Here is a 26,368-nt window from a genome sequence, read left to right on the forward strand (position 1 = left end):
GACCAGGCATGCTCTCTTGATAAGTGCGTGTCCTGTCAAAATGTAAGGAGTACCTTTGGGTGTAAAGGAAAATGTATGGAGTATAATGTTTCTTTGGAAATGTAGTGAAGCAAAAGTAAAACTAGTATAAATAGTAAAGTATACATAGTAAAGTACTGATACAACAAAAAAAACGTAGTACTTTAACATATTTTTACTTAAGTACTTTACACCACTGAGAATAAGCAGGAGACAAACATCGGTTGGTCAGCAGAACGATAAGTCCCGGGCAAAAAGGCTGCTGATTGGCTAATAAAATGATGATTGCCAAGACCTTATTTTTTAAAAAATAAAAACATTTGGGGTCTTGAAAAGGAGATGAGCTGGCCGTTTTTACATTAGGAAATATTTAGTAGGGTCAGTATCTGGGTGCCGCAGTAAAAGTATTGTAGGAAATACTTACGTCGGATATATAAAATGTACATGTATGGTGTCATTTCACGGCGCTTTGAATAATACACAGTGTTGCTGGCTTTTTACTCCACCCATTCCATAGGTAGCCACAATTCGAGGCACTGTATATGTAATACATACTATACTGGCTTATGCCAATGGTCCTTAAGGACCCAAATGAGAAATCCTATGTTTTCCTGGGACCAAAGCTTATGAAAACATGCAACTAGATGTAAATATTTGTACATTTCATTGCCCTTATGCTTAAAACAAATGCAATATAGACAAAAACAAATTACAATTAAATGAAATACCCATATAAATAGCAATTCATGCTATTTGATTAAAAACACTTAAATATCTGTCTAGGTTGGAACTGTTGCTGTTAAAATACAATAAATAATTTTAATTCTGAACTGGAATAAACTAATTGATCACATCACACAGCTGTATAACAGAACACACACACACACACACACACACACACACACACACACACACACACACACACACACACACACACACACACACACACACACACAGTCATAATCAGAGGTGTGTGGCTGGTTGAAGTTTAACAAGCATGTCTTTTCTGTGCTCAGTTTATTACAGTGCAACCCTGAGGTCATGCTCAGCTTTGAGTCTGTTTCTGTACTTTAAAAAAAAGTATGCCAGAGTTGAGAACCCCGACTCGCATAGGTATGTGGTGCCAAACTGGATCAGAGCATCTAATGCTTTCTCAGTCAGGCAGGAGACAGCTTCCTGCTGTAGATAAGCAACCCAGAACTGTGTGTGGGTTTGCCTCAAAAAGCATCTTGCTTCAAATCAGTTTAACAGCAACAGCTCCAACCTAGACTTGTTTTCAACAATCATTTCTACAGTAAGATGTACAGTAGACCTGATCATTTTTTGTCTTCATATGTACTGTTACTTAGGGTTGCACTAACAGTAGCTAGTTAGCTTGGTTTGGCTAACATTAGCTAGCTATTAGCTGTGTTCAATGGGATTGTTTTAAAGGGAAACACATCTACTACTGAGAAAGTACTCCCTTATTTCTGCTCATCACTTGTTATAAAATGAAAACAATGCCTTGCTAGCTGACTTACTTTTCCACTGGCTAAGCACTGTTTCCTGAAGCATTCTACCCTGTTCTGGCAAAAACTATTCTGGGTGCCACAGTAAAAAGGTTGTTTCTGTATACTCAGTAGGGTCTGTAGATCCTTCCTCGCTTATTTCGATGTCAACCTCTCCAATTACATGCTGCTCATTTGATTCAGTTTTCATAGAGTTTACGATATCCTCATCTGATAAACCTCTACTACGACTTTGTCTCTAAGTGGTAGTATTCATTCCCAATATCTTGGGTGTCTGAGATTTGATTGAGCTGCACCAATGACACTCCCTATCAGGATGAAGATCAGAAACAGGTTCTTTATCCTCAAGTGTGTACATTTTGCATATTATAAGTTGGCAGTCTGTGGCTCCTCTGAGCAGTTAACATTCCCTTATTGAAATTCTCCACAGGTTTTGTACCTGAGCCTCATTTACATTCTGTTTGTACCATTTTGTTCAATTTCACCTTGTCACTAGCAACATAATGTATGTTATATTCTTGTCCCACATATTCCTTAGATTTTTGACACGTTTAATGACAATTGGTTTTCCAATTGGCCATTGCAATGTTTTGCCAACTTCATCCCAAAATTGGAAATCAAATGTTTAATTATGCTGCATAACAATGTATTGCCATTGAAATAGCATGGTAATCCCAAAAACAACTTCTTGGGGGGGATTCTTAAAATCCCCCCCAATTTTGGATTTAAGTTGTTTTGTAGTATGTATTGTTCAATGTGACATCCATGGTTAAATAAAGTCCAACTTTCAAGTACCAATAATCTATATACAAAAAGTGTATTATAATGCATTATAAATTAAGGGTTTATCATGGGCATAATTAATGTCCAAAAGCAGGGGGCAATCATGAGCCATGAATGCAACCGGCAGTAACTTGAACTTGGTTGCCAGTCAAAGAGCTTTTTTGCTGCAAATGTCTGTCAGGGAGAGACTAGTAAATTGATAAAAGATAGTGCACCGTCAACACTGAATGGTCAAATGATGACAAAATAATGTGTAACCAATGATAATAATATTGGTACTTATTCTGATCCTATGCATATCACCACTCAGAAACTTCCCGTTGGAACTGAATTCCCAGCTCTGAAGAAAGTGAAGTTTAACAGAATGACACTGATAGGATTAACATTATACATCTTTATTTAATTATTTATTCATTCATTTCTAAAGAGAAACTTTTTCCTTTTAGAAAAACAATATCTAAATATATTTTAGAAACATTTGATAGTACTTAACACATCAATAGATCCGTACAAAAAAAACAGCTAACAAACTAACCATGAAAGAATGTTCAACACAGCGGCTCTTTCACAGTAAAAAGGGAGGCACCAGGGGAACGTTGTAGTCTGTTGCTTTGTGCCTTTGACTTTCGTGTTGCCCTGGTAACATGTTGAAGTCAATAATATAAAGCCTCAGATCCTCTTTGATACTATGCCCAGTCTCTCGCTCTCTCTCATCTCATATCAGCACCAAGTCCAGTGATGTAATAAATTAATGAATAAATAGGGCTCTGTGGGCCTGGGGAGGTCAGAGCTTTCCGGAGAGAGAGGGTGGCACTGGGGGCCCTCTCACTAGTCCTACACCTGACTGACGATCTCAGAGTCGTCATCCACAAACCACTGCACTGGGGACCCGTCCGCTGCCCTCTGGATGACACGTCTCTGGGGAGCCTGCAGATGGGACGACGAAAACAGGGAACATTTATTTCAATGTCTGTTTTTTCAAGTCAGTACTAATAGAGTTAGGCTTTTAAATATCACAAGAAATAACATTATTGGTTCATAGTATGGAGGGAAGGCAACAAAGTAGATCATTGCAATAATGTTTCTACTGGTGGTTCCCTGCAACCCTTCAGGGCCAGGGGTGAGTATACTGCCCTATAGCAGACACCAAGGGCTCAGCTGCTGTATTACTCAGTTCTCACAACACCAGGAAGTTGGATATACAAATATGTTAAAGGAAGTGCAGTACATAGCACTGTGGTATAACCTCACCATTGAGAGCTCCATAACGAGGTCATGAGAGTTCAAAACAGCCAGTGTCTGAAAAAGCTTGGCTTTTAGGTTTTAGCAGCTGATCCACAAGGGTGTGTCATTTTTCTCTACAGTGACCCACAATGTGACTCAGCGTGACACTGTATGATTCAGGGGTGAGGTTGACGATGGGAGGGCCACACGTACAGTATGTTCACTCCCACACTGCAGCTGTCTGAACGTCTCTCAAACCTCCTTTACTTGCTGTGATCAGACCATCCCCTGAAATTAAGAATTGCTGCTACTGCTACTACTACTACTGCTACTACTACTACTGCTGCAAAATATTAGATCCAGTACTGTACAGTACTGTACTACAGCTGCCCATGCTTTTTCAACAGCTGGCAATATAAATCATCGCTGAAGGGTAGACAGTAAAACGATACAGGAATGTGGCACCTGGGTCTTCCTCTCATGCATGAACATTCCCACACCTTACCCTCTGCGGGGGAGAATAAAACATTTTTAAAAAATCAAACTCAGGATACCCATTGCCTCTCATATTATAATAATTCCTCCATTGATTTTCTTTAACTGTATCTGAACTCAAAAGATACCCCTTGACTTTTTCCACATTTTGTGACGTTACAGCCTTATTCTAAAATGGATTAAACCATTTTTTTTACCCCCCCATCAATCTACACACAATACCCCATAATCACAAATCCCAAACAGGTTTTTTAGACACATTTTTTGCAAACGTATAATATTTTTTTACTGAAATATCACATTAACATAAGGATTCAGACCCTTTGCTCAGTATTTTTTGAAGAACCTTTGGCAGCAATTACAGCCTTGAGTCTTCTTGGGTATGCTTTGCACACCTGTATTTGGAGAGTTTCTCAAATTCTTCTCTACAGATCCTCTCAAGCTCCTGTCAGGTTGGATGGGGAGCGTTGCTGCACAGCTATTTTCAGGTCTCTCCAGAGATGATCGATCGTGTTCAAGTCTGGGCTCTGGCTGGGCTACTCAAGGACATTCAGAGACTTGTCCCAAAGCTGCTCCTGTGTTTTGTTGGCTGTGTGCTTATGGACGTTGACCTGTTGGAAGGTGAACCTTCACCCCAGTCCGAGGTCCTGAATGCTCTGGTACAGGTTTTCATCAAGGATCTCTGTACTTTGCTCTGTTCATCTTTCCCTCGATCCTGATTAGTCTCCCAGTCCCTGCCGCTAACAAACATCCCCACAACATGATGCTGCCACCACCACGCTTCACCATAGGGATGGTGCCAGGTTGTTCTAGGTCCCAAGAAACAAAGAGATCTTCTGTTGAATCTGACAATTAATCTTAATGGTTGTACAGTCGTCTCAAATAAAACTGAAGGACCTCGGCGTTACTCTGGACCCTGATCTCTCTTTTGAAGAACATATCAAGACCATTTCGAGGACAGCTTTTTTCCATCTATGTAATATTGCAAAAATCAGAAACTTTCTGTCCAAAAATGATGCAGAAAAATTAATCCATGCTTTTGTCACTTCTAGGTTAGACTACTGCAATGCTCTACTTTCCGGCTACCCGGATAAAGCACTAAATAAACTTCAGTTAGTGCTAAATACGGCTGCTAGAATCCTGACTAGAACCAAAAATTTTGATCATATTACTCCAGTGCTAGCCTCTCTACACTGGCTTCCTGTCAAAGCAAGGGCTGATTTTAAGGTTTTACTGCTAACCTACAAAGCATTACATGGGCTTGCTCCTACCTATCTCTCTGATTTGGTCCTGCCGTACATACCTACACGTACGCTACGGTCACAAGACGCAGGCCTCCTAATTGTCCCTAGAATTTCTAAGCAAACAGCTGGAGGCAGGGCTTTCTCCTCTAGAGCTCCATTTTTATGGAACGGTCTGCCTACCCATGTCAGAGAAGCAAACTCGGTCTCAACCTTTAAGTCTTTACTGAAGACTCATCTCTTCAGTGGGTCATATGATTGAGTGTAGTCTGGCCCAGGAGTGGGAAGGTGAACGGAAAGGCTCTGGAGCAACGAACCGCCCTTGCTGTCTCTGCCTGGCCGGTTCCCCTCTTTCCACTGGGATTCTCTGCCTCTAACCCTATTACAGGGGCTGAGTCACTGGCTTACTGGGGCTCTCTCATGCCGTCCCTGCAGGGGGTGCATCACCTGAGTGGGTTGATTCACTGTTGTGGTCATCCTGCCTGGGTTGGCGCCCCCACTTGGGCTGTGCCGTGGCGGAGATCTTTGTGGGCTATACTCAGCCTTGTCTCAGGATGGTAAGTTGGTGGTTGAAGATATCCCTCTAGTGGTGTGGGGGCTGTGCTTTGGCAAAGTGGGTGGGGTTATATCCTTCCTGTTTGGCCCTGTCCGGGGTGTCCTCGGATGGGGCCACAGTGTCTCCTGTCCCCTCCTGTCTCAGCCTCCAGTATTTATGCTGCAGTAGTTTGTGTCGGGGGGCTAGGGTCAGTTTGTTATATCTGAAGTACTTCTCCTGTCCTATTCGGTGTCCTGTGTGAATCTAAGTGTGCGTTCTCTAATTCTCTCCTTCTTTCTTTCTCTCTCTCGGAGGACCTGAGCCCTAGGACCATGCCCCAGGACTACCTGACATGATGACTCCTTGCTGTCCCCAGTCCACCTGGCCATGCTTCTGCTCCAGTTTCAACTGACCTGAGCCCTAGGACCATGCCCCAGGACTACCTGACATGATGACTCCTTGCTGTCCCCAGTCCACCTGGCCATGCTGCTGCTCCAGTTTCAACTGTTCTGCCTTGTTATTATTCGACCATGCTGGTCATTTATGAACATTTTAACATCTTGGCCATGTTCTGTTATAATCTCCACCCGGCACAGCCAGAAGAGGACGGGCCACCCCACATACGCCCTCTCTAATTCTCGCTTTCTTTCTCTCTCTCAAAGGACCTGAGCCCTAGGACCGTGCCCCAGGACTACCTGACATGATGACTCCTTGCTGTCCCCGGTCCACTTGACTGTGCTGCTGCTCCAGTTTCAACTGTTCTGCCTTGTTATTATTCGACCATGCTGGTCATTTATGAACATTTGAACATCTTGGCCATGTTCTGTTATAATCTCCACCCGGCACAGCCAGAAGAGGACTGGCCACCCCACATAGCCTGGTTCCTCTCTAGGTTTCTTCCTAGGTTTTGGCCTTTCTAGGGAGTTTTTCCTAGCCACCGTGCTTCTACACCTGCATTGCTTGCTGTTTGGGGTTTTAGGCTGGGTTTCTGTACAGCACTTTGGTAGTTATCAGCTGATGTACGAAGGGCTATATAAATACATTTTGATTTGAAGGATGATCAATGGAAACACCTTATCTCAATTGAGTCTTATAGCAAAGGGTCTGAATATGGTTTAGTATTTTTAATATGAAGTTCTGTTTTGTATTTTTAATACATTTGCAAAAATTTTTAAAAAACATGTTGTTTTCGCGTTGTGATTTTGGGGTACTGTGTGTAGATTGAGCTACTATTGTAAAGTGACTATTCTACTGGATGTCATAAGGTGAATGCACCAATTTGTAAGTCGCTCTGGATAAGAGCATCTGCTAAATGACTTAAATGTAAATGTTAAATGTAGATTCAAAGTCATAAAACAGGTAGGCATCCCTTGTCCTGGAGTGCTGTAGGTACTTCATGCTTTTGATTTAACCAACCTGGAACACCAGGAGTGCTTTAGGCAAATCACTGAACCGATCAATTACCTTAGTTGTTCCGTGTGGTGTCTAGTTGGGACAAAATCCTGCAGTACCTGTGACACTCCAGGAACAGGGTTGCCTTCCCCGTCATAAAACGTGCTGAGACGAGTATCATTGAAGAGTTGTGTGTTGTCCTGTCCTCACATTAGTTTGCTTACTAGTTCATGGAGGTAATACTTGTTTGTTTGTCAGGTGTGATTGTGTTCTATTGAACTGTGTGAGTTTGACAAAGTAAGCTAACTTGTAAAGACTGCATTCATATACGACACAAACATTTTAAAAGAGTTCTGTTGATTCGATGGAACTTGCAGACAGGTCTGGACACAGCACCTCCGTATCATCCATCTTAACTGATTAGAAATCCCCTTCTCTAAAGCCTGCGGTGCACTGACTGACACCGACCTGACAGTAATATAATCCAGTGATATTCAGTTACAGGGAACCTGCCTGGTGCTAACAGGACTTCTGCAAAGACAGTAACTTCATATTGAGCAACAATAGTCATTTAGAGAGTGAAGTGCCATTGTGGCAGTTTACCTGTTCATGGTACTTGTTGTGCTGGGTGAGAGGTGACTGTACGCTCCTCACCCTGGCCGCGCCCTGTCTGTCCAGGGAGCGAGGTCTGAACTGTTTGCGCTGGTGCCACGACTTGAGCTCTTCGTTTACCACCTGCTGGGGGAGGCCTCTGGATGGGTGGTGAGGGTACTCCCGGAGCGAAGGGGCGCGGGACAGTCTGATGTGAGGGGGCATGGACCTGAGAGCCCGCTGGGGGTGCAAAGGGGCCTCCTCGTACCAGTGTTCATACTGGCTGGGGTGACAGGGGAGCGGGGTGCCATGATACAGCCTGGTCATGTCCATCTCTGAAGGGTAGACCATCCTGTCGTCATAGTAACCCCTGTGGAAGCTGGGGTTGGACTGGTGCTGGGGGTTCTGGTAGAAGCCGGGGCCTGGGGGGTAGGCCATTGGTCGATGATTGTCATTGGGGCTGGAGTGTTGGTACTTATAGGTGAGCTGAGACTGCCTGGGCAGGTCACAAGGCATCTCACGACATGGTGAACTGGTGTAGGATGGGGCAGAGTGTTCAGAGTTACTGTCCTCAGTCTCAGAGCTGGAATGGTATATGGGATTTCCGTAGCCTGCCCTCAGGACAGGGGACTCGCCTGGAGACGTTACCACGTAATCCGTTAGTAGCCTCCTGGGAACACGGGTACGTCCTCGATCCTTATCCAGGTTCAACGGAGGCTCACTGTTGGGAAGTCTAAAATATTACATAGAAGCATTAAAAACAAGGCCAAAACAGTACAAACTCAACACTAATTTGTAAGATACAGTCTCAAGATTCAAGCGGTGTGGGGACAGTGTGAATGAGATATACTAATGGACAGTGGTGTTGTGTGACTGTGAGATGTGGATGTCTTATTTACCTTAGTTGAATGCACTGACTAAGTCGCTCGAAGAACAACTACCAAAATGTAACACATTTTAATTTGATGACCTGAGAGAGAGCTGGCGACGAAGGTGCATCTCCGGGGTGGATGGGGCGCTGTTGGACTGGGTGTAGCTCAGTTTGAGATGGGAGGAGAACTGCAGTGTCAGGGCCGTGTCTCTACAACAGGTGTCCACAGGAGGCAACACAGGGGTCGTGGCTGGACTACTGCAGAAAGGTAACAACATGGACAGGAAGGAGAGAGAACTGGGTTAATGACTAAACCCCGAAGATTTTTTTTATGCAGAGGAGAGCCATGAGTTGGCCAAATGAGTGCGTGTACTTTGCACGCTTGAACCTGTTCCATGCGCCCTTGTATCAGTATATTCGAGCTTTCACTCAGACGAGTCACAACTTGAATCAGAATGTTCCCAAGTAATTTCCACCCCAAAATAACAAGGTACGTATTAATGCCAACTTGAGCGAAACCACTTGAAAAGGAACTCTCATTTTTCAAATATCAAATGGAGTTTAAGTTTCATATAAGTGCTGTCAAAGCAGATTCCTGATCTTGTGGTTTCTCATAAAGGTAGATCTATTTGGGTTCAACTATGGAGCTGCATGACTTCAAAAAGCCAAGTTAATCTTATATTAGGCTACATGGAAACAATTACCAAGCCATAATGACTTGTGTTTAAGAGAGCTTTCACCAACCTGTGAAGCTTAAATTATAGCTATTCTTGGGCTTTCCTGTTCAAGGGTAGTGTTCATATAAAATTACAGGAGGCACAGTGGGTTCTCCCTTGGCCTTTACCTTGACTTTCTGCTACCAGAGTGTGACTTCTTCTTGGTCTTCTGGTAAGGCTGGTCCAGACTGGACTCTGTCCAGGGCGAGTGCTCGATGGGAGGGGGCTCCAATTCCAGGCTGGTGTTGAAAAGAGACTGTAGCTCCTCCAGGGTTGGAGTAGTAGTGGGAGACTCGTGGGGGCTAGGCCCAGGGGGGTGTGAGGGGTCAAGGGGAGGCTGGGGAGGATCTGCTGGTCCTCCTAGGTGAGGGAGCTCCACGGATGGTTGAGATGACTGACTAATCACCTCTACTGGAGAAAAGTAAAGATACAATTGAATTCAGAGTGTTATTAGGTACTTTGGTGGTATTGTCATAACATGCTTATCAATATAAGTTTTACAAGACACATTTTTGCACAGTGACTCTAACCTTCGTCGAGCAGTGCCGAATCCGACAGAGAGCTATCATCAGAAGTGCCCTGATCTGAAAACAAAAGCATAGCGAACAACCGTATTAATCCATGGGGAGGGCACTGGAATTCTATTCCTCTCAGGTCAGAGAGGAAAGATTAATATTATTTTATCAGTTGGCCAGCAGGGCGGCGCTCACCTCTCTGTGTGCTGGTGCAGTCTGGCCGTGGTGAAGACCGCCCATGCTGTAGGCGCAGCTGAAACGCTGTGTCCTGCAGTTGTTTGACTTTCTTCTCCTCACGCTTGCACTGCTGTAACCGGCTTCTCTTCACCGCCTTGCTCTGGTGTTCCTCACAGCACAGTCTTTGGACCGCTTTGTGTATCTGCAACTGCAGGGATAGCTCAGCTTCCACAGAGTTCAGCTCAGAGTTCTACAGGATGTGACAAAAGGAGGTTGGGCAAACATGAGTGGCTGAACATGAAAGATCTCTTCCTGGCTCTTACGATGAAAGAAGCTTGATTATTGATGGTTGGTACCACTGCTCCCTGTGGGATGCTCTGCTCTTCTAGTTTGAAGGCAGCTCCGATTCGTTGGCGGATTTGAGGTGGCTTCTCCCCAGGCAGCAAAGGGTAGTCTGCAGACAGCCGACCAGTCAGCTCCTATATGACATGGAAAAAAGACACCAGATGTAAGCTGGTTCAAATGTGAGGGATCATATTCTGTTAATGCAACGCAACATAAATAAATGTACAGTTAATTCAGAAAGCATACAGACACCTTGACTTTCAATTTTTTTTACGTTACAGCCTTATTCTGAAATGGATTAAACAAACATTCCCGCTCATCAATCTACACACAATACCCCCTAATCAAAACAAAAAAGGTTTTAGATTTTTTTGCAATTAAAAAAATCAAACTGAAATATCACATTTACATAACTATTCATACTCTTAACTCTCATATACTTTGTTGATTCTACTTGGGTATGACGCTACAAGCTTGGCACACCTGTATTTGGGAGTTTCTCCCATTCTTCTCTGCAGATCCTCTCAAGTTCCGTCAGGTTGTATGGGGAGTGTAGCTGCACAGCTATTTTCAGGTCTCTCCAGAGACGTTCAAATCCGGCTGGGCTGCTCAAGGACAACCAGAGACTTCTCCTGAAGCCACTCCTGCATTGTCTTGGCTGTGTGCTTCAGGTCCTTCTCCTGTTGGAAGGTGAACCTTCACCCCAGTCCGAGGTCCTGGACGCTCTGGAGCAGGTTTTCATCAAGGATCTCTCTGTACTTTGCTCCGTTTCCTTCAATCCTGACAATTCTCCAAGTCCCTGCAGCTGAAAAACATCCCCACAGCAGGATGCTACCACCACCATGCTTCACCGTAGGGATGGTGCCGTAGGGATGATTGGCATTCAGGCCAAATAGTTCAATCTTGGTTTCATCAGACCAGATAATCTTGTTTCTCATCGTCAGAGTCCTTTCGGTGTCTTTTGGCAAACTCCAAGCGTGCTGTCATGTGCCTTTTTTACTGAGGAGTGGCTTCCGTCTGGCCACTACCATAAATGCCTGATTGGTGGAGTGCTGCAGAGGTTGTTGTCCTTCTGGAAGGTTCTCCCATCTCCACAGAGGAACTCTGGCGCTCTGCCAGAGTTATCATTGGGTTCTTGGTCACCCCCCTGACCAAAGGCCCTTCTCCCCGATTGCTCAGTTTGGCCAGACGGCCTGCTCTTGTAAGAGTCTTGGTGGTTCCAAACTTCTTCTATTCAAGAATGATGGAGGCCACTGTGTTCTTGAAGACCTTCAATGCTGCAGAAATGTTTTGGTACCCTTCCCCAGATTGGTGTCTCGACACAATCCTGTCTCGGAGCTATACGGACAATTCCTTCAACTTTTAGCTCTGACATGCACTGTCAACTGTGGGACCTTATAAAGCCAGGAGTTGTGCCTTTCCAAATCATGTCCAATGAATTGAATTTACCACAGGTGGACTCCAATGAAGTTGTAGAAACATCAAGGGTGAACAATGCTAACAGGATGCACCTGAGCTCAATTTCGAGTCTCATAGCAAAGGGTCTAAATACTGATATTTTAGTTATGAATTTTTAATACATTTTCAAAAATGTCTAAAAAACTATTAATGCTTTGTCATTATGGAATATTGTATGTAGATTTATGAGGATTTAAAAAAAATTTAATCAATTTTAGAATAGGATGTAACGTAACAACATGTGGAAAAAGGGAAGGGGTCTGAATACTTTCCGAATGCACTGTATGTTAAAGGAATACTTCGAGATTTTGTCAATTAATCCCTTTCTCTAGTTTGAAGGTAATTGCTAACTAGAGTTATCGCAATGACTGGCAGTCTGATATCGTAGACTTCCAGTCATTGCATTAACACTAGTTAGCATTGGCTTGCAAAACTACCACTAACTTCCTTCACACTGGATGCAGAGACATACAAAATTGTATCCAAAAATATAAAACGCAACATATAAAGTGTTGTTCCCATGTTTCATGAGACAAAATAAAAAAGTTTTCCAAATGCACAAAAAGTTGATTTCTCTCAAATTTGGAGGACAAATTTGGAGGACAAATACATCCCTTTTAGTGAGCATTTCTCATTTGCCAAGATAATCCATCCACCAGACAGGTGTGGCATATGAAGACACAACATGATCATTACACAGGTGCACCTTGTGCTGGGGGGGTGCAGAGGACTATTTATGTCTGTAATAAAGCCCTTTTGTGGGATTGAAACTCACCCCCAGTGTGTGGGCCTGGCTGCCAATTGGGTGGGCCTGTGGCCTCCAAGGCCCATCCATGACTGCACCCCAGCCTAGTCATGTGGAATCCTTAGATTAAGTTCGAATGAATTTATTTCAATTGACTGATTTCCTTATATGAGTTATAACTCAGTAAAATCTTTGAAAATATTGAATCCCTGGGGCGGCAGGTAGCCTAGTGGTTAGAGCGTTGGGCCAGTAACTGAAAAGGTTGCAAGATCGAATCCCAGAGCTGACAAGGTCAAAATCAGTCATTCTACCCCTAAACAAGGCAGTTAACCCACTGTTCCTCGGCCATCATTGTAAATAAGAATTTGTTGTTAATTGACTTGCCTAGTTAAATAAAAGGTTAAATGTTGCATTCATATATTTGTTCAGTATACATATTATATTAGTTAGTAATTCAGGGACAATTGGTCCTCATTCCCTCCAAATCTACCAAGTTCCATGAACCCTCATTGAGTTCATTTTATTTTCCCTTCATTTTGAAATATTGTTTAACAAAAATCTATCCTGCCTTACATGCTGGGACATGGAAATTGTTCTCAAATGTTTGTTACGCAATGCTGCTTTTCTATAGTTCCTACTCTTTCACAACACATTCTTAAAGCCTCACCAGCCTAGTGTATTCATCTCACTGGTCTACCTTCTAGCAACACAAACTCAACCTGAGTGTGAGAAATTGCATTATTATTGATTTCATTTGGGAACAGACATAACACACACCACACCCTGTGTTTGTTTTGTGTCAGTCTCAATAAAAAAGGTCTATTTTTTCTCCCAGACACAGACAATAGTGTCAGAATAGTTGGTCATGATCTGAGTCACTGTCGTGTTCCTGAGAGCATGAAGAGGTGTCATCAGAGCCTCCTACCGGGAAGCACACCTTGACAAGACAAGTCCCGACAGGAGAGCCAAGCCCAATTTTCAACAGAAAATAATGATCAGAACTGGTCTGTATCCCAAATGGCACCCTACATAGGGCACTGGTCGAAAGTAGGGCACTATGGGAAGCAGCCCCTCATAACGATGACGGATGAGACAGGGACATTGTCAGGGCTGAATTAGTTGCAGAGAGCCAGGTATGGGAGAGATAATTTAGTGTTGACTAATAGGGAAACTTAAGGTCCATTGGCTGCCTCCAAATTGCCCAAACTTGTCTTAAAGCCCAACAAAACAAACCAAAGCCTTTCATTTCAGACTGTGGGCAGTCTTTATTGCCTCAGCAGTTTCAGAGTGCCAGGCAATTTTTTCATTAACATCTCAAAATAAAAAATACAAACTCACAATTGTCTTGACAGTATCAGTTTAGTATATTAAGCTTTCGTATTGGTGTCTTTATCAGAGCTTGATTAACATCTCTCTATGAAAGCCACGCCCCCCTCCCTCCACCCCGCCATCACGGTCATGGTTTCACTGATGGGGAAATTCCAACTAATGTCATAGTGAAAATGGCCTGAACCCTGATAGTGGAGTGAGTCTGTGTGTAAACATGTGTCTGTACCTAACGTGTGTGTCCTATATCCAGGGGTACTCACAGCCTCTCGGATGCAAAGCTTCTTCAGCTCCAGTAGGCAGAGCTCTAGTCGGTCTTCCAGTGACTGGTGCTTGAGCTTGACGGCCCGGGTGTGAGTGGTCACGTCCTTCATAATGGTGGCAGGACTATCAGGGCCTGGGACACACAATGACAAAGAGGCTACTGTGAAGTCTAAGGATTGAAAAGAGCGAGGTTATAGATAGATGGACACAATTCTTTGGCCCAAGTTTTCAAATTGGTAATGCTTGCTTGTCAATTTCATATGGTTGCAGCTGTATCACGCAGACAGCCCAACTGGCTGGAAAGAATAAACTATGACCAAAACTTTAAAAAAAGGTTTCGATACAAATGCAACCAAAAATGTTGCTCCAATCCTGAGGTTCTGCCCATTCACGAGCAGCAACGTTGAAGATGGTGAGCCAAGATGACACCTAGACAAGACATGTTTCTCTTAAGACACAATGAGTGTCTGTACTCATACTATTACGTGTTTTATTGACTGATAGGATCAACCTAGGAGTGAAACCAAGGTGATAAACAATGTGGTTGCCCTACAGAACCACCGGAGACTAATGACAACTGGGTTACATCCCAAATGGCACCCTACTCCCTACATAGTGCACTACTTTTGATGAGAACCCTGTGGGTAGCCCAAAAGTAGTGCACAATATAGGGAGTAGGATGCCATTTGGGACGAAAACCCTGAGTTCACTCACAGGGCTACTAATGTCTCCAGGCCAGCTGCATTGTGTGTCACATGCTTTCAGAGATTATCAACTCAATCCCTGCAGGTACTGACAGACAGCGGTGAAAGCCGGGAAATAAAGATGTCACACAGAAACTGCCACCGGAATGGCAACCATGCAGGAGAATATAAACAGTAGAAAACATGGCAATGACTGAATGACAAAACCCCCCGATTCTGTCTGGATGGATAATCTCCATTGTGGGTAAAAGACTAAATAACATCTGCAGTGAAGAATGTGACCAGCAATAGCTCAGCTACTGGTTTATAGAAACCATTGGTAGTGGCCACGGCATCTTCTTAGAAATGGAGCACCAAAGAATAAATAAAAGGTTTATAAACCACTTTTGAGTAGTGTGGCTTGCTTGCTTACTACTTCATTATAACTGGAACACAAATAGGTTTTTAAGACAAAACCCATGACAAGTTAGACATTTTTGGGACTAATTTCTCACTATAGGTGTCCCATTATAATGAATAAATGTTAGTGTCATGGAAGTTGATAAATGTATTTGGTGCTTACCAGAGTGGAGAATGATACCACTGTCTGTGTCACTGATCTCTTCTTTACCCTCCATGTCTGTGAGTCTGGTGGTTTACAGGGGTGAGGGAACAGGAAAATGTCTAGTTTCACGATGCCCTGCAAAATTAAACACGTTAATTTTCTTCAAAGATACATTTTATTGTCCATTTACATGGAAATTCATTTTAAAAGTCAGCAATTTTAAGTCATGCAATTTTTTTTTTTTTTTTACAAAACGTCTATACGGTCTCACTATACTACAGAGAATAATCCTGTTTAATAGTAGTAAATTGTTGCTTTTCAGGAAAATTAGAATATCTCATTTTAGACAAAATGAATGGATCCATCCACCACTAAGAGACGATTATACTTTCAACACCCCACTTAACCCTTAAACCATGAAAAAGTCCATGTGACACAAAATCAAGGGGGTCAAACCAAATTCCCTGTGAATTTGCACAGTAAACAATGGAGTGGACCACTCTTTCCTATTACTATGAGCCATTCCCTCCAGTTACTCCCTGTCAGCACAGCCTAACCAGGGTTTCAAACTAGAGTGGATTCAGACTGACTATCTAACTCAGGTTGTGTCCTAAACGGCACCCTATTGACTATATAGTGTTAATTTTGACACCACCTGGTATAGAGGTCCTGGATGGCAGGGAGCTCAGCCCCAGTGATGTACTGGGCCATAAGCACTACCCTCTGTAGCACCTTGCTGTTGGAAGCCAAGCAGATGCCATACCAAGCGGTGAAGCAGCCAGTCAAGATGCCCTATATAGTGCAGCTGTAGAACCTTTTGAGGATCTCAGGACCCATGAAAAATCTTTTCAGCCTCCTGGAATGGAAAGAGAAATTGTGCCCTCCATGATAGAGCCGTAGTGATGTGGACACAGAGAAACTTGAAGCGCTCAACCCGCTCTACTACAGCCCTGTCAATGTGAATGATGGTGCATTTAGTCCTCCGTTTCCAATAGTCCACGATCAGCTTCTTTGTCTTACTGACGTTGAGGGAGAAGTTGTTGTCCTGGCACCACACTGCCAGGTCTCTGACTTCATCCCTATAGGCTGTCTCATCGTCGTCAGTGATCAGGCTTACCATCATTGTGTCGTCGGCTAACTTAATGATGGTGTTGGGAGTCGTGCACGGCCACACAGTTTTGGGTGAACAGGGAGTACAGGAAGGGACTAAGCAGGAAATCCAGGATCCAGTTGCAGAGGGCGGTGTTCAGTCCCAAGGTCCTTAGCTTAGTGATGACTTGGAGGGCACTATGGTGTTGAACACTAAGCTGTAGTGACTTAAGTGTTCCTTTAGTCCAGGTGGGAAAGAGCAGTGTGGAGGTCAATAGAGATTGCGTCATCTGTGAATCTGTTGTGGCGGTATGCAAAATGGAGTAGGTCCAGGGTGTCTGGGCTGATGGTGTTGATGTGAGCAAAGCATTTTATGGCTACATATGTGAGTGCTACGGGGCGATAGCCATTTAGACAGGTTACCTTGGTGTTCATGGGCACAGGAACTATGGTGGTCTGCTTGAAACATGTAGGTATTACAGATTGGGTAGTGACTGAAAATACTTGCCAGCTAGTCAACGCATTCTCGGAGTACGCTTCCTGGTAACCTGTCTGGCCCTGCAGACTTTTGAATGTAAACCTGTTTAACCTCTTTGGGCTAGGGGGCAGTATTTTGACATCCGGATGAAAAGCATGCCCAAGGTAAACTGCCTGTTACTCAGGCCCAGAACCTAGGATATGCATTGGTAGATATATTTGGATAGAAAACACTCTAAAACTGTTGAAATAATAAGTTTCTAAAACTGTTAAAATAATGTATGTGAGTAGAACAGAACTGAAATGGCAGGCGAAACCGAGGAAAAAGCCAACCACCGTTTCCAATGGCTGTCATGTTTATTATGAGGCGAAATCATCCCAGATTGCAGTTCCTAGGGCTTCCATTAGATGTCAACAGTCTTTAGAAAGAGTTTCAGGCTTGTTTTTGGATAAATGTTTTTCTAAGTGGCTCCCATTTTTGCTGTAGTGTTTTCATGCGCGTGGGTGAGAGGGCGTTCTTTGTTGTTTATCTCCGGTATAGACAATAACGATTCTCCGTCTTAAATTTGATCGTTTATTTACATATTAGGGTACCGGAGGTTTGATTATAAACGTTGTTTGACATGTTTGGTGAAACTTATTGGTAATGTTTGGGATTAATTTTGTATGCATTTTAAAGGAGGAAAACCGGTGGATTATTGAATGAAGCGCACCAGCTAAACTGAGTTTTTGGGGTTATAAAGAAGGACTTCATCGAACAAAAGGACCATTTGTGATGTAGGTAGGACCTTTTGGAGTGCCAACAGAAGAAGATCTTCAAAGGCATTTATTATATCGCTATTTCTGACTTTCGTGGCGCACCTGCCTGGTTGAAATATGTTTTTCATGCTTTTGTATGCGGGGCGCTGTCTTCAGATAATCGCATGGTGTGCTTTCCCCGTAAAGCCTTTTTAAAAATCTGACACAGCGGCTGGATTAACAAGAAATTAAACTTCATTTTGATGTATGACAATGGTATTTTCATGAATGTTAATTATTTCTGGATTTTGAATTTCGCGCTCTGCAATTTCACCAGATGTTGTGTAGCTGGGTTGCTAGCGGAACACCTGTGCCAGAAGGGTTAACGAAGCCGGTGACTGATGTGGTAAACTCCTCAATGCCATCGGATGAATCCCGGAACATGTTCAAGTCTGTGCTAGCAAAAAAGTCCTGTAGCTCAGCATCCGCCCACTTGTGTATTGAGCGTGTCACTGGTACTTCCGGATTGAGTTTCTGCTTGGAAGCAGGAATCAGAAGGATAGTGTTAAGGTCAGATTTGCCAAATTGAGGGAAAGGGAGAGCTTTGTATGTGTCTCTGTGTGGAGTTAAGGTGATCAATAGTTTTTTAGCCTCTTGTTACACAGATGATATGCTGGTAGAAATGAGGTAATACCGATAGTTTTCCTGCATTAAAATCATCCGGCCTCTAGGCACGCGGGCCTCTGGATGAGCATTTTCTTTTTTGCTTATGGCCCTATACAGCTCATTGAGTGTGGTCTTAGTGCTAGCAACGGTTATTTGTGGTAAATAGACTGCTAATATTAGATGACAACTCTTGGTAAATAGTATGGCCTACAGCTTATCATGAGGTATTCTAACTCAGGCGAGCAGAACCTTGAGACTTCCTTAACAATAGCTGGTGCACAATCTCTAATGTTTCTCCAACCAAATGTTACTTTGGTTGACCATGTCCTTGGAGCCATTTTGGCTCCTTCAGCTAGAGGCCAGTTGGTGGAATGCCTCAGGTATGACATGATCCTGCTGACATCACCTTGATCCCAGATCCCATACACTGTGTCCAATGCAAGACTAGTATGACATACGACTCTTGCTATACAGAGTCTAGGGAGCTTCCTGTGACTAAAGCGGTTTGTGAAACTCCCACATCATTAGAGTGACTGACTGCAAATCACAGTTCTGGCAATGATTACTTAAGAGAGAACAAAAAGCAAGGGTAATTTAAATTGGCTGATGCAACTGTGTGTAGAAGGCGTAAATGATAACAATGTGTTTATTTTCCCGAAACCTTTTGAATCTCAATGCAATGCACATAGAGACATGTGGGATGAGGTTATAACGGAATGAAATTCCAATCTCCGGTCTATAGCATGCAAGGCAGGTTGTTTTGTAGAAAAGCTGCCACGATATTTATTATCTTAGGGAATTCTTTATATACAACACGCAATAAATGTTATAATAAAACAGGGGCATAATGTATTATACCCAAGACTGTGAATGATTATAAGACTCAAACCTCAATATCTATATGGCCAAATGATAAAGTATACAGCGAGGCAAAGGTAGACACAAAAAACAGTCTAAACATTTCAACAAAATACTGACGTAGGCGTTAAACAGGAAATGATTCATTACGCGTCAATCAAGTGTCCATTATCTCCCCTGGTAGCTTACACGAAGCATAAAGACTGTATAACAATTGAAACAGCCCCCGTCACTTTCAAGAAACCATTTAAAACCGAACACGTCTACACAACCCCCACATGGTTCCAATAGCCATGGTTACTGGGTCAACTAAAATGAAGATGGTCAAAAAACATTATAATTAAAGGGCATTACGCAACAAGCCTTTTCTACTTCAATACAAACTTGGTTCTCCTAGTAAAGGATAGTGGACAGGGAATTACAACAAAATAAATTACTCTCGGCATAGGTTACGTTTCATGATAAAAATATATAAAGTATTTTGACTATAAACAGTGAACTAAATGTTCACTTCAACTAGACAACAAGTCGGAAAACAGTTTGCGTACATATGATGTGTTTAAAATTAAAGCACATTAAAAGGAAATGTACTTACATTTTCAATAATTTGGTTCAAAAGCTGACTCCTGAAAACTGCCTAACTATTCCCGTATTCCCCACTGGAATGGAAGTGATTGAAAGGAAAACTGTGATTAGAAGTAAGGTAGGAGAAGGATGACTCAACCACGAAAAGGGGAGTTGTTTGCCAAGGCACGTATGGTGCATACCTGTGCACTGCTGAACCTTCAGGACAGGACGCGATTTAATGCACTGCTTTGAAATGTGTCAACAATGATGATAATGGGAATTGTTACATTTCAATTAGTCCCTTATCAAGGTGCGAGGTGAAAACCAGGTACAGTATGAAGAGCGATTAGGCTACAACGAACCGATTGTGTCATATCAATGTGCATTTTATCATAGTCTGACGTTATTGATTTCACAAGAACACTGCAATCACAGTTATGTGTAAGTGGTTGATACCATTTTCACAAAATGTTATTGGTCACATACACGTGTTTAGCAGATGTTAAAGAAGTAATAAGAGTGAATCATTGTTAGTTGAAAGTCTAATGTTTTTTTCCTATATCTTCACATAAATGTTAGCTGTTGGCTACAGCTCAGTAAAAGGTTTGTTAATGAGATACACACCAAATGTTTAAGTAATTAATTTACCACATTCAGACACAAGTTACCACTTTTAATACATGCATAAACATTGATACTGATTTGTTATTATGTACATTTACTGCCCTCTCCTGACCAATTCAGTAAGTTGTCTTGGAACTATCCAAATGAGTTAAGAATTTGATTTTAAAGCCATACAGCAGTTTAGAGCAGGGGTTCCCAACCTTCTTCCCTCAGGCATTAGAGAACATCCTGTAAGCGCGCGCCACGTCATTTCTATGGGCACAAGACCTGTTCACTCCCCTCTTGTTGGTTGATAAAATGTTGCAGCAATAGCTCTCTAAGGTCTGCAATGACAAGAGGAAAACTGCTGATGCACTACCAACTTTCGAAACTGCATCTTTTGCATTCTACTATAACAACTTTCAGGAGTAAGTTGAAAGCCGGAAGAAGTTCCTTTAAAAACACACACACAACGTTTGGGAACCACTGGTTTATAAGACTTCAAATAACTTAAAGATGCACTTAGTGCCGTCAGAAAGAAAGTATTCATGCCACTTGGCTTTTTCCACATTGTTGTTACATAGTGGGATTAAAATTTATTTAATTATACTTTTTTATTCAACGATCTACTCAAAATACTCTTAATGTCAAAGTGGAAGACAAATGCTAAGATAAAACATTTGAAAATAAAACACTAATATATCTTCATTAGATAAGTATTCAACCCCCTGAGTCAATATGTTAGAATCACATTTGGCAGAGATCACAGCTGTGAGTCTTTTTGGGTAACTCGAAGAGCCTTGCACTCCTGGATTGTACGATATTTACCTGTTTTTATTCATTTATATTCTTCAAGCTCAGTCAAGTTAGTTGTGTCTTGTTTTAAGTCAAAACTGCAACTAGGCCACAGGAACATTCAGTGTTGTCTTGGTAATGCTGTATATTTGGCCTTGTAGGTAATTGTCCTGCTGAAAGTTGAATTTGTCTCACAGTGGTTGTTGGAAAGCAGATTGAACCAGGTATTCCTCTAGGATTTAGCATGTGCTTAGCTCTTTTCCATAAATTGTTATCCAAAAAGAACTCCCTAGTCCTTGCCGATGACAAGCATACTCATAACATGATGCAGCCACCACTATGCTTGAAAATATGAAGAGTGGTACCTGTGTGTTATGTTTGGGGCAAATCCAACACAACGCTGTTTATTAAGGACAAAAAGCTAATTTCTTTGCAGTATTACTTTAGTGCCTTGCTCAAAACAGGATCCATGTATTCTGTACAGGCTTCCTTCTTTTCACTCTGTCATGTAGGTTAGTATTGTTGAGTAACTACAATGTTGTTGATCCATCCTTAGTGTTCTATCACAGCCATTAAACTCATAACTGTTTTAAAAAGTCACAATTGGCCTCATGATGAAAACCCTTAGCGGTTTCATTCCTCTCTGGCAAGAGTTAGGAAGGGCACCTTTATCTTTGTAGTGACTAGGTGTATTGATACACCATCCAAAGTGTAATTAATAACTGCACAGTGTTCATAGGGATATTAAATGCTTGCTTCTTTTTTTTTAGCCATCTACCAATAGGTGCCCTTCTTTCCTGGGAATTCCCTGCTCGACTGAGGGACCTTACAGAGAATTGTGTGCGTCGTACAGAAAAGGGGTAGTCAGGGAAAAAAATCATGTTATAACCACAATTATTGCACACAGAGTGAGTGCATGCAACTTGTGATACAGTGGGGAGAACAAGTATTTGATAACCTGCAAAATCGGCAGTGTTTCCTACTTACAAAGCATGTAGAGGTCTGTAATTTTTATCATTGCTACACTTCAACTGTGAGAGACGGAATCTAAAACAAAAATCCAGAAAGTCGCATTGTATGATTTTTAAGTAATTAATTTGCATTTTATTGCATGACATAAGTATTTGATACATCAGAAAAGCAGAACTTAATATTTGGTACAGAGATCATACGTTTCCTGTAGTACTTGACCAGGTTTGCACACACTGCAGCAGGGATTTTGGCCCACTCCTCCATACAGACCTTCTCCAGATCCTTCAGGTTTCGGGGCTGTCGCAGGGCAATACGGACTTTCAGCTACCTCCAAAGATTTTCTATTGGGTTCAGGTCTGGAGACTGGCTAGGCCACTCCAGGACCTTGAGATGCTTCTTACGGAGCCACTCCTTAGTTGCCCTGGCTGTGTGTTTCAGGTTGTTGTCATGCTGGAAGACCCAGCCACAACCCATCTTCAATGCTCTTACTTTGGGAAGGAGGTTGTTGGCCAAGATCTCACGATACATGGCCCCATCCATCCTCCCCTGAATACGGTGCAGTCGTCCTGTCCCTTTTGCAGAAAAGCATCCCCAAAGAATGATGTTTCCATCTCTATGCTTCATGGTTGGGATGGTGTTCTTGTGGTTGTACTCATCCTTCTTCTTCTTCCTCCAAACACGGCGAGTGGAGTGTAGACCAAAAAGCTCTATTTTTGTCTCATCCGACCACATGACCTTCTCCCATTCCTCCTCTGGATCATCCAGATGGTCATTGGCAAACTTCAGACGGGCCTGGACATGCGCTGGCTTGAGCAGGGGGACCTTGCATGCGCTGCAGGATTTTAATCCATGACTGCGTAGTGTGTTACTAATGTTTTCTTTGAGACTGTGGTCCCAGCTCTCTTCAGGTCATTGACCAGGTCCTGCCGTGTAGTTCTGGGCTGATCCCTCACCTTCCTCATGATCATTGATGCCCCACGAGGTGAGTTCTTGCATGGAGCCCCAGACCGAGGGTGATTGACCGTCATCTTGAACTTCTTCCATTTTCTAATAATTGCACCAACAGTTGTTGCCTTCTCACCAAGCTGCTTGCCTATTGTCCTGTACCCGATCCCAGCCTTGTGCAGGTCTACAATTTTATCCCTGATGTCCTTACACAGCTCTCTGGTCTTGGCCACTGGAGAGGTTGGAGTCTGTTTGATTGAGTGTGTGGACAGGTGTCTTTTATACAGGTAACGAGTTCAAACAGGTGCAGTTAATACAGGTAATGAGTGGAGAACAGGAGGGCTTCTTAAAGAAAAGGTCTGTGAGAGCCGGAATTCTTACTGGTTGGTAGGTGATCAAATACTTATGTCACGCAATAAAATGCAAATTAATTACTTAAAAATCATACAAATGTGATTTTCTGGATTTTTGTTTTAGATTCTGTCTCTCACAGTTGAAGTGTAGCTATGATAAAAATGACAGACCTCTACATGCTTTGTAAGTAGGAAAACCTGCAAAAATCGGCAGTGAATCAAATACTTGTTCTCCCCACTGTATTTGTACTCCATAACTTATTTAAGTTCGCCACAACAAAGGGGTTGAATACCTATTGACTCAAGGCAGTTCAGCTTTATATTTTGTTATTCATTTGTTAACATTTCTAAACACATAATTCCACTTTGACATAATGGATTATTGTGTGTAGACCAGTGACACAAAATCTCAATTGAATCCATCTTAAATGCAGGCTATAACACAACAAAATGTGGAAAAATTCAAGGGGTGTGAATATCTTCTGAAGGCACATCCCAGAGGGTTATTTCATAGAGAATCTAGGCCTATTATACCACCAAACATCAAATGTAATTCATTTTCATTGACTCGGCTATTTCTCAATCCTCTACATTTTGATTCTCTGAGATACACTGTAGCAGTTGAACTCATTGCTCAAGTGTAGTCAGATCTTTAGGCTCGCACACGCCGCATCAAAAGTGGATCTAGCATTTGTCTGTACCACTACACCCAGCTTAAAACACCGTCCCAGAAAAGTTTGAGATCGGAGATAAAATCACCATGTCGTTGCCTAGTCTGGGTGTGCGGCTGCCACCGACGCTCGTTTAAATGTGAGGGGGTCAAAGACGCAATCTGAGGGCTACTGATCTTTGAGCAGTCCCAGACGTCCTGATGTTTTCAAACACGTTTGCACAAAACCTGCAATGCTCTTGTAGTGTGAGATGTGCAACGACTAGTTTTGAGAACGGTGGTCAGCAATATCCCATGAGATGCTGAAGTTGTTTCGCGTCACACAGAATGTGTAGACTCTCGAGCAGAAGCGTTTGTACTTGCCTTTAACCAAAGCATCAAATCCTTATAGCTCTGATGATCACAAGCAATGTTTTTCAATTCATAATGTTGGCTAGATATTTCAACTCTGTACGGCATGCGTGGTAAGGGCAACACCTGTTGTATTAGGCCATGTGACAATTTTACATGATTTGTGAATGTCTGACTGAAAACGTATGTGGCTGCTTTAAGCCACAGCTCGTTCTAGCTACACAATCTAATCGCATTACTGTTTTCGCGAGACAGCGTGGTGGTATCAAGAATCCTCCCGAGCAAGTGAAGAGTCTTGCAGAGTGTGACACCCCGTCTGTGCCGGATAGTTTAGTGTGCGCACAACTAGGTTGGCAAGACAAAAAAAACACCAGGAGAGATGGTCGTTTAATGTGAGAAGCTCAGAGATATTAGGCTTTTGAAAGTCATGTAGGTGTACACCGGGCATTAGGGACCACCCACTTTAGATGTCTGATTGACGAGATGTTTCTACACGATTCTACATGGAAAATTTGTGCGCAAATTACTTTGAGGTGCTAAGTACTCTCGACCAGCAAACACTATTGGTGTGTCTGAGTCCTTTGGTATGAGTAGGAGTGTGTGAGCCAGAGGAGGACCTAAAATGCCCAGTGCCCACCAGGGAGGGAAGAACATGGTGGTGGGAATCAGAATGTGTGGACACACAGCACCTGCTCGACCACTGCATGGCTCACATACTCAGAATCCTGATATTCACTCTGTCTCTCAAAGAATGCAGGCGCCTAGAGACCCTGAACAAGCCCCCACAATTCCCAGACAGCAGGGTATCAAATCACCAAAGACATGGCACCAAGACAGCAGCAGTTAAAAAAGAAAAAAAAGGAGGCAGATATCTGGTTCAGCCAATTCCATTACTAACAGACTTTAAACCCCAGTTACTCCAAGTTCATAAATGATCCTGGTAGTAAAGTAGTTATAACCTAAAAGGTAGGGTAGTATCCGAGGTCTTGCCCAAGTGCCAAAAAGGCTGGCACATTCCACAATTAACTCACTGTACAATCAAAAGATTGGACTTGTGTACAAAGGCAGAATGTGAGGAAAATATAGCTGGCCCAAGAAGAGAAAGGAGATGTGTTGCAAAGCCACACAGTGCTTTGTTCGACATATATAGGATTTCCATGGGATTGAGGAGAGAGACGCCTCCGTAAGCCTTTCTATGAGGCCCTGTAGATTTCCATCACCGCACTTGCTGGTTTCGTGTCCCAAATGGCACCCTATTCCTAATATAGTGCCTAACTATGCACCCTATGAGTCCTGGTCAAAAGTAGTGCACTATAAAAAGGGAATAGAGTGCATTGTGGGACTACTCCTTGGTCTATATTGGGTGTGGGAGCTGAGTGTACACAGGCGACTCTGAGGGGTTGTTTTTGTGGTGATCCCCCACACAGTCCAGCCCATTCACACAGGAAACTCATGTGCACTGAATGTGGCTGTGAACCATGTCTCAGGAAAAAGCTGGAAGTAAGATATTCAGATTTTACACTACCACTCAACCAACCTTGACAACAAAAACCTCATGGGTGACTAGGCCGTGCACGCTTCCCCTCTCTCTCTCGTTCTACGAGTAACCCTCTGGGGTCAGTGTCTTAGACTAGGTCAATGTCTGCTGACACCCAGGAGATTGCCATGAGTGCTGCAGAGTGCAGAGAGATACAGTGGGGCAAAAAAGTATTTAGTCAGCCACCAATTGTGCAAGTTCTCCCACTTAAAAACATGAGAGGCCTGTCATTTTCATCATAGGTACACTTCAACTATGACAGACAAAATGAGAGAAAAAAATCCAGAAAATCACA

At 42.8% G+C, this 26,368-nt stretch overlaps 1 protein-coding gene across 5 annotated transcripts in view; it reads right to left on the bottom strand.

Annotated features, from left to right (window-relative positions):
* Positions 1-2,688: 2,688 nt before the first annotated feature.
* The window catches only part of inavab (innate immunity activator b), a 44,796-nt gene continuing 21,116 nt past the window's right edge, over positions 2,689-26,368 (bottom strand). For 2 of the 5 annotated variants that reach the window (XM_035778067.2, XM_052527012.1), the window contains exons 2-10: positions 15,471-15,587; positions 14,204-14,337; positions 10,423-10,545; positions 10,085-10,316; positions 9,905-9,958; positions 9,503-9,785; positions 8,758-8,916; positions 7,800-8,520; positions 2,689-3,236 (exon numbers count right to left, since the gene is read on the bottom strand). In XM_035778067.2, coding sequence (XP_035633960.1) covers positions 3,144-3,236; positions 7,800-8,520; positions 8,758-8,916; positions 9,503-9,785; positions 9,905-9,958; positions 10,085-10,316; positions 10,423-10,545; positions 14,204-14,337; positions 15,471-15,525 — 1,854 coding nt within the window. In that variant the 5' untranslated portion in view covers positions 15,526-15,587 and the 3' untranslated portion in view covers positions 2,689-3,143. Of the gene's footprint in view, positions 3,237-7,799; positions 8,521-8,757; positions 8,917-9,502; positions 9,786-9,904; positions 9,959-10,084; positions 10,317-10,389; positions 10,546-14,203; positions 14,338-15,470; positions 15,588-19,875; positions 20,035-26,368 lie in introns of those variants that run through there. The other 3 variants (XM_035778068.2, XM_035778066.2, XM_035778070.2) reach the window with 3 other exon arrangements.

The sequence above is a fragment of the Oncorhynchus keta genome, chromosome 10 (genome assembly GCF_023373465.1).
Source record: "Oncorhynchus keta strain PuntledgeMale-10-30-2019 chromosome 10, Oket_V2, whole genome shotgun sequence".
NCBI lineage: Eukaryota > Metazoa > Chordata > Actinopteri > Salmoniformes > Salmonidae > Oncorhynchus > Oncorhynchus keta.